We start from the raw sequence: 8,312 nt of genomic DNA on the forward strand, positions 1-8,312 counted from the left end.
CAGTCAAACCCTAGATTCATCTCAAGGGAAAATTGTCCGCAACAGGAAGTCAATCGCCGACATCGATCTCGCTTCCTCGAACATTGGTGCCTTAGCGTAGAACTTCACCGACGAACATGACAACATCGAATTTGATAAGGTACATTCTACATCTGTGTTTTGATCTAGTGGTTACTAACAGAAACATGATCTCAAGGAGATAAGACATGATCACAGGAGCAAGTCCGAACACGAACACGCCGTGGTCGGAGAACATGTGCCCTAGTTTTCTCAGCGTGACACTATTCTATTGTGATTAATAATCCAAGTGGTTCCTGTCCGTCGAACACGAGCTTGACAGAGACCCGAAAAGAAAAGATAGAGGGGAAAACTGGAGAGTTGGTGGTGGGTAGGAACGACCGCCAGCGACTTAGCGCCACATCGCTCTCTGTTCTGGAATCTTTCGGCTCTCGACTGCTGCCGCGGCGGCTTTAGACAGAGAGAATTGGGTTGCTGCTGCTAGTGGAGGAAGAAGGTATGTTTTCTTCACGAGTTCAAGCATGCATGATCACATGCACGCGCGCGTATTTATCAAGATTTGTAGTGAGTCTTAAAGTCTGTCAATTGAAGAACACAATAAATTTCTTGGGAGGAATGGATTATGGATGAATGCAAAGTCGTCGTGGGGACAATTTCCCAGTTCCAATGGTGCATATGCATGGTAGACACAAAGGAGAGCATAATTTGTCGTTTTTGTTGGCCGCATTAATTTGGGTCCTACGAAAGATAGATTTATTTGGGGGCTCAATATGATAGTCTTTTTCTGTGCAGTCTATGTACTTTATTTTTATGCACAACCCTCCTCGAAATCGCGACGCTTTGCTTTGGAAACTAAAGTTCCTGTTCAAAATTAAAAAAAAAATCTATGGTATTTACAGATAGGAGTGACTCTTACAAAAGATAACATAGCAAAATGAAGATAGAAGGGATGTTTGAAGTGCAATTTTCTTAATGAAAATGCAAGTATTCAACATCTTCTCTTTGATTGTTAACTTACTAGAAATATACGGAGAACCATTTTCTTTGCCTTCCATATAGACAGACCCTCTAGTATTAATCATATTATGGAAGGTTGAGAATCTAACAAAAAATACACATAAAAATATTTTGATTAGAGTTGCGGCGATGTTTTGGTCCATTTGGCTCTGCCACAATGACATCGTTTTTAATCATAAACCAATATCATCAATTCTGCAAGTTATTTTTAGAGGAACGCATTGCTTCCGATTTTGAAGACTAATTCAGAAGGAAGAATCACACCAAGAATCTCTCAACATCTCCCAATCCTTGGAAATGGTGGCCATGGAGATCTTCGTACGTCATTGATGAAGATCCAATGCTAGAATTGTGGCTGATTAAATATTTCTCTATCTTTTTATAGTTGTTTTATAGAGTTTAATTTTTACTTGTAAAGCTGTATGCATGAAACTGTGAAAGGCTGGAATTAATTATTCATTATAAAAAGGGCACAAAAGCAGGGAGAAAGAAACACGTCCTTGCCGAATGATTTAAGATTGCCCGAGATTGGAGCACAATGATGGGCTCAGAGACAAACCGGTGGAGATAATTTGCATGTGATGCGTGTGTTTGCTTTTCTTTTCTTTTCTTTTTTGAAGCGGGGTCTGCGCTTTATTATTTGTAGGTAGGATCATTTAAATACATCGTCAGGCTTCAGGCATTTTACCAAGTTTGAGAAGGAGATCAGTGCAAACATGCGACCGTTCCGGCTCCCAGTTCAAACCAATTCGAGAAAGTTCGTGTGCACACCGATCGCAGCTCATTAACAAACAACAGCTTGAGTAGAATCCATGGACACCAGAAACAACAGTTGTTGGGAGAACTCGGCTTCTTGCCTTCTGTGAATGAAGGGTATCAACAACATGTACCTTGTGTCATCCTGGCCAGCTTCTCTGTTCTACTCATCCCTTTACTTTAAAAAAGGGCGTGGGCATGTTCCAATCGTCCGGTCAAGATCGGACGTCCCAGGCCGCACTCGGCCGGTGGCCCACTCCTGTGAGCCGCAGCCGCAGGAACGCGGCGGCCACAAAGCGAGTACCCGGCGCACGGCACGGTGCCCCGTTGCCACACATACGGATCCAACAAAATCTCCCGCAAAGACAACGGCGAGCCAACCACCACCAGCGTCCCGCGCTAGCTGCGGCACCGCATGGCTGCCGTGACCAGCACCGCCTCCATCTGCCCGGCCGCAGCCGGCGCCCTCTCTTCGCTGCCGTCCTTCATCACGCGCAAGCCCACCAGCGGCAGCAGGAGGTTGCAGCAGGCAGCAGCGACGACAGTCTGCCACTGCCGCTCTGCTCGGTACACACCTCAGTCTCCTATCGGCGCGCACCTCGCTCGCCGGCACAATTCGGCGTCACCGCTGCTCGAGGAGCTCCGGATGACGTACGCGCGCGCGCCATGATGTATTATTACTTGTGTCTTATATGTGGTTGTCAGGGTAGAGGAGGGGCTGCTGGGCCGGAGGGACGCCTTATTGCTCGGCATCGTCTTCTCCGCCGCGACGCCGCCGCTGCTCGCCCCTGCCGGCGCTCTGGCGGACGAGGCCACCGCCGGTACAGCAGCGCCTACGCTCTCAGTTCTCGTCGCTGCCGTGTCCATGCTTGCTGGTGTTCCGGCCGCGTATACATGCATATATGCTTATTGCTACAGTTTTGGTCGGCGGGGGTGGGTAATTAAGAGTCGCAGGAGGGCTTCACTACGTACGAGGATGAGGCCAACAAGTTCAGCATTCAAGTTCCGCAAGGTACGCACGCACGCGATTTCTTCCCCCCGGCCCCCGGCCTTCCATTAGTCGTCGTCGGAGTCGGAGCGCACCTTCATTCAGTTTCCTTGTCTGTATCCAATAATGCAAAATGAGTCGAGATCAGCTGGCAGAATTTAATTTGGTGGCAATGGCGACAGGCTATATATAAAGCTCTGTGCGCGTGTGTCTGCAGGCTGGCTGGTCGGCGCCGGCGAGGCCAGCGGCATCAAGTCTGTCACGGCGTTCTACCCCGAGCAGGCCGCCACCGACTCCAATGGTACGCGACGCCGTCCGTCAGTCTCGGTTTCGTTCGTGGAGTAGCTCTCGTTGACGGGCTTCTGCGTCTCTATCTCTCTCTCTTCTTCCCTCGCCGCCAGTCAGCGTCGCCATCACCGGGATCGGGCCGGACTTCACCAGCCTCAAGTCCTTCGGCGACGTCGATGCCTTCGCCGAGGGTCTGGTACGTGCCCGCCTCTGTCTGAACATTGCTGGCTGATTTGGCACCAACCAAAACCAATGCGTAAGCCGTGACAGACAAGTGAGAGCACACGCAGGTGAACGGCCTGGACAGGAGCTGGCAGAGGCCGCCGGGGCTCGCCGCCAAGCTCATCGACTCCAGGGCGGCAAACGGTACTACGGTACTACCATAGCTCGTAGCAGGACCGATTGACTGCTGGACGGAAGGATTAGGAACGCAGCAGCGCTTAATCATTGCTTGCTGACCGCGTGTTGCATGTATGCAGGCCTGTACTACCTGGAGTACACGCTGCAGAACCCCGGCGAGCGACGGCGCCACATCGTCTCGGCCATCGGGATGGCCTTCAACGGCTGGTACAACCGCCTCTACACTGTGACGGGCCAGGTGAGCCGCGCTCCTGCTACAACGACTTGAACCTCACAGCTGGACTGGCAGTGGCAGCTCCAATGAACGCTGTTTGTCTGTCTCGTTGCACGCAGTACATCGACGACGATGACTCGGAGAAGTACAGGCCTCAGATAGAGAAGGTGTGAGAGTGAGACGATCCCGTGTCGATCGATTCTGGGCATTCTGCCCTCCCTGTTCTTCTTTTCTTCCCCCCTTACCCTTTTGCAGTATGGGTTGGTTCATGCTTCCTGATCTTCTTCCCCCCCTCCCTCACTACCATTTTGCAGGCTGTTGGATCGTTCAGGCTGACATGAAAGATGCGATGTCATCCAGCACCAGCAGCAGCAGCCGCCCACGGTACATAAACCCTAAATATGTATGCGGAGAGGTCCAGCAACATGTTGTGCCCGAAAATTGACACCTTGCCATTTCGATGAGACAAGACAAGGCATGTGCCTATTGCCCTATTCCAATTCTTGAGCACTGTAACACTGCCAATATGCAGAGTATATGTTTTCTGCCTGTTGAGGTGGATACAAATGCATGCTTTTTTTTTATTAATAACTCATGTGTAACACTGCTGCCTTTTTTATTCTCTTTTCAAGGCAAATGCCCTCTCATTTCCATGTGAAATCCTATATGATTCCTCCGAAACTCTTGCATTCCAAAAGGGCCAAGGTTCCTGTAACTTGGCTTCAAAACAAGCAAATGGCTTTGTTTCTTGAGCTGGATAATAATAAAAAAGCAAAGTTAGGGGGTGTTTGGTTTTAGGGACTAATATTTAGTCTATTTATTTTATTTCATTTTAGTTCTAAAATTGTCAAATATAAAAACTAAAACTGTTTTAGTTTTTATATTTGACAATTTTAGAACTAAAATGAAATAAAATGTAGAGACTAAAAATTAGTCCCTAGAAACCAAACACCCTATTAGTACTCTCTCCGTAGACAGATATAAAGATACCTGGGTCAACTGCAAAGTCAGATTGTTATAAGTTTATAATTAAATAAATTAATAAAAAATTGACCAACGGTATCTATGATACTGGTGCAATGTGTGGTTGCTGTTAAGTTCTTTTCTATTTCGTTTTGGCCTCGGTCTTGTTAATTTCTCTAGGTCCTGCTAGTTTCCCTAAAAGAATGAATATCACTAAATACATTGCTTACTTCTCTCTATATTATTTTCTTCAAGGAAACGTATCTTATACATAAGACCACCTTTGTGCGCATATGCATAAAATCAATCTAGACCTTTCGTCTAACAATCATCCGCTGAGCAGAGCACACGTGACTTTTTATGAGACTATATTAAAAGATCATAATTTTTATAAAGATGTGCTATGTAAGGGTGTGAAAAGTTATCATGATTTTTCCAGAACTAGTGCGACATATATTTTTTTTTCAAAAAACAATAACTATTCATATAACCTCATATAGTGTATAAACAGATATTGTTATTTCATTTTTGTGTTTAAACCATCTTTTATACCTGAATTGCCAACCTAATGTTCAGATATACATATATATTTTTTAATACTATATATTTTTAAGTTTCAAAAGGACATCAATTGGGAAAAAGCATAAACTATATATTTATAGATCTCTTTTTTATTACATTTTTGCATATAAATTGTAACTTCATCCAATACCAGCCATGAAAATTATGATATTTTAAGTTTAGCCTTGCGGGAAAGTGAATTTCAACAATTCAAATGGGCGGTAACAGGAATCCCGCTAGCTCAGTCGGTGGAGTTTACTTCCCGCAATTTCAAGCAGGACCAATTATATAGTATTTTATTTTCCGTACAATTATTTTCAGAAAAGTTTAAAATTCCATGAAATTTACTTTTAAGTAAGAATTCCATGTAATTTACTAAAAAGGAAAAAATGACATCATGGGCTCTACAATTTTTTGATTTGTGGACTCTATATGACATGAGCCTGATTCATGCGAAAGCAAACAACGGCCCACTCGTGCGCCTCCAGTCTATTCTATGTACCGAAAGCGCGGGCGGTTCCAAATTCGTAATTCCTCCCCCCCCCCCCCCCCCCCCCCCCCCCCAAAAAAAAAGAAGCCGTTGGAGCGCCTCCCTCTCAAACGGCACTCTTCCCCACTGGCCCACTCCTCCGCTCCCTCCCGCATACAAATCGTCCGCCAACAATCCCCCAAACCCTACTCCACCACGCGATCACCGACCGACGCCTCTCCGACGAGCAACTCAACCCCCCACCGCGCACGCGAGAGCCGGATCCCCACGATGGCGACGATCCAGCACCAGGCGAAACCGGCGGTGGCGGCGGCGCCGAGCACGACTACTGGCGGTGGGCAGCGCGCGATGGACCTCTACGAGAAGCTGGAGAAGGTCGGAGAGGGGACCTACGGGAAGGTGTACAGGGCGCGGGAGAAGGCGACGGGGCGGATCGTGGCGCTGAAGAAGACGCGGCTCCCCGAGGACGACGAGGGCGTGCCCCCCACCGCGATGCGGGAGGTCTCCTTGCTGCGGATGCTGTCGCAGGACCCGCACGTGGTGCGCCTGCTGGACCTCAAGCAGGGCGTGAATAAGGAGGGGCAGACCATCCTCTACCTGGTCTTCGAGTACATGGACACCGACCTCAAGAAGTTCATCCGGGGACACCGCAGCAACAACGAGAAGATCCCCGCGGCCACCGTCAAGGTATACGAGTGGTTTCCTGCCCCCTCTCTTCCACCGTCTCCATCCCAGCGCGCTGCATGCCAGGTGTTTGTTCAAATGCGTCACCCATGTTTGTGCCCGCAGATCCTGATGTACCAGCTCTGCAAGGGCGTGGCCTTCGTCCACGGCCGCGGGGTGCTGCACCGGGACCTCAAGCCGCACAACCTCCTCATGGACCGCAAGACCATGGCGCTCAAGATCGCCGACCTCGGCCTCAGCCGCGCCATCACCGTCCCGGTGAAGAAGTACACCCACGAGGTCGGTTTCCATCAGCCGCACGGATGATCCTTGTTCTTGGATCCGATTAATTAACCTGAAACGTTGCTGCAGATACTTACCCTGTGGTACAGGGCCCCCGAGATTCTGCTTGGAGCCACGCACTACTCCACCCCGGTTGACATATGGTCCGTTGGCTGCATTTTCGGTACGGTCTCGATGAACTCAGACACCACCGCTCAATGCAGAGTGCTTTAGAATCCACACCGACACATATTACATACTCTAACCTGGTGTAAATTGCAGCCGAGCTGGTCACTAACCAGCCACTTTTCCCTGGCGACTCGGAGCTGCAGCAGCTGCTCCACATCTTCAAGTAACACAGTCCATTGCTTGTTTACCGAAACTCTCGGTGTGTGTCTCTGTACTGACGGCGATCCATCTTGCTTCCTGGGACGGCAGGTTGCTTGGCACCCCAAACGAACAGGTGTGGCCAGGCGTCGGCAAGCTGCCCAACTGGCACGAGTACCCCCAGTGGAAGCCGACGAAGCTGTCTGCTCTTGTGCCCGGCCTCGACGCTGATGGCTACGATCTTCTTGAGGTCAGTACTCACTCACTCAGCAGTGAATCTCGCAGCGGTGGTGGCTGAGAAGAGCTAATATTATATCTGTGAGGAAGGGGTTGCATATTCATATTCTTATTGCTTTTGTTGGTCTGCTGCAGAAATTGCTGGAATACGAGCCGGCGAAGCGGATCCCCGCGAAGAAGGCCCTGGAGCACCCCTACTTCAAAGATGTGAGGAAGGGAGATGCGCACTGACTGAAGCGATCCACCAAGGGCCCGCCCTCACGAGTTGACATATATATACGTGTGTGTCGTCGTGTCGAGCATGATTGCCCTGAAGCAATTCTTTTGCTACCAGGGCACAGCCTACTTTCTGTTCTCTAGTTGATGTTCGTGTCGTGTGTGCTGTGAACCGTTCGCTTTGGCTGGTGATGGATGGAAATGTTATGTTTCTAGGATTACTGATGAAACTTTGATGTCTACCTGGTCATTCATTCGTTATACCAGCAAGAATCCTAGAGCCGGTGGGGGCATTTGGGTATGGGCAACAGGCAGGCAAGGTTCGTCACTCTCTCGACAGGGCAAAGAGTGCATCAGCGTTCTATAGACAAGCCTTCTTGCTGCATTGAGATCTTTTTTTTCCCTGAGAACAATTTGTGACAGGATGTAAATTACAAGAGTGACAGGATGTCGTACCGATGCCGGGCAAGAGATGGAGACCGTTATCGATGAAACCACACACACACATACACCCAGAAATCACTTTTAGTTCAAATAATCCCTGTTTCGTACGACTTACTCAGCGCAAATGTTAAACTTGTGACTGTACATTTTTATGACGATGTATGTATTACCATTTTATAGTACAATCAAAGTGTACGATAAAATCAATTAGATGTGAAGTTAGCAAGCTTTCTACCATTATCTTTATCAGACACATGTTTCCAACCAAACAGAATCCTAGAGCAAAGTCAGATAGAATCACAACAAATGTTTGGCAATGGTAGCCTTGAAACATGGACGTGTAGAAGAGGAGCAAGCCATCATCATTGTGAGAAGAACATACTGTTCCATACTTCCATAGCTCCAAATAAACTAAAAGTAGCTTTATCCTGTAACACCTCGCATAGATCAGTGAAGAAAGCAGAAAATTAAGGGGGTGTTTGGTTACA

The 8,312-nt window shown here is 48.2% G+C and overlaps 2 protein-coding genes across 3 annotated transcripts; both read left to right on the top strand.

Moving 5' to 3' along the window:
• Positions 1-2,103: 2,103 nt before the first annotated feature.
• Positions 2,104-4,322, top strand: LOC100281340 (uncharacterized). Of its 2 annotated transcripts, none has more exons than XR_564316.2 (9): positions 2,104-2,358; positions 2,497-2,612; positions 2,738-2,803; positions 2,997-3,080; positions 3,181-3,263; positions 3,358-3,441; positions 3,547-3,665; positions 3,761-3,808; positions 3,956-4,322. XR_564316.2 is itself a non-coding variant. In NM_001372019.1 (9 exons), exons 1-9 carry the CDS (start codon positions 2,207-2,209, stop codon positions 3,980-3,982), a joined length of 771 nt encoding a protein of 256 aa, NP_001358948.1. In that variant the 5' UTR covers positions 2,140-2,206; the 3' UTR covers positions 3,983-4,245. The 2 variants fall into 2 exon arrangements, 1 of the variants encoding a protein (NP_001358948.1); NM_001372019.1 differs by having other exon boundaries at positions 2,140-2,358; positions 3,358-3,433; positions 3,956-4,245.
• Positions 4,323-5,857: 1,535 nt separating this feature from the next.
• LOC100279288 (putative cyclin-dependent protein kinase family protein) lies at positions 5,858-8,048 on the top strand. The gene is made up of 6 exons (NM_001152309.1): positions 5,858-6,342; positions 6,445-6,618; positions 6,691-6,784; positions 6,883-6,952; positions 7,039-7,177; positions 7,300-8,048. The coding sequence occupies exons 1-6, from the start codon at positions 5,926-5,928 to the stop codon at positions 7,393-7,395; spliced, it is 990 nt and encodes a 329-aa protein (NP_001145781.1). The 5' UTR covers positions 5,858-5,925; the 3' UTR covers positions 7,396-8,048.
• The last annotated feature ends 264 nt before the right edge of the window (positions 8,049-8,312 follow it).

Source organism: Zea mays, chromosome 1 (genome assembly GCF_902167145.1).
Source record: "Zea mays cultivar B73 chromosome 1, Zm-B73-REFERENCE-NAM-5.0, whole genome shotgun sequence".
Lineage (NCBI taxonomy): Eukaryota > Viridiplantae > Streptophyta > Magnoliopsida > Poales > Poaceae > Zea > Zea mays.

Bases quoted from the DNA above. Each gene is read 5' to 3' on its own strand.
- LOC100281340 (NM_001372019.1), top strand. From the start codon at position 2,207: ATGGCTGCCGTGACCAGCACCGCCTCCATCTGCCCGGCCGCAGCCGGC. The intron at 2,359-2,496 runs GTACACACCTCA...TGTGGTTGTCAG, and splicing joins TGCCACTGCCGCTCTGCTCG to GGTAGAGGAGGGGCTGCTGG. The intron at 2,613-2,737 runs GTACAGCAGCGC...TGGGTAATTAAG, and splicing joins GGCGGACGAGGCCACCGCCG to AGTCGCAGGAGGGCTTCACT.
- LOC100279288 (NM_001152309.1), top strand. From the start codon at position 5,926: ATGGCGACGATCCAGCACCAGGCGAAACCGGCGGTGGCGGCGGCGCCG. The intron at 6,343-6,444 runs GTATACGAGTGG...TTGTGCCCGCAG, and splicing joins TCCCCGCGGCCACCGTCAAG to ATCCTGATGTACCAGCTCTG. The intron at 6,619-6,690 runs GTCGGTTTCCAT...ACGTTGCTGCAG, and splicing joins TGAAGAAGTACACCCACGAG to ATACTTACCCTGTGGTACAG.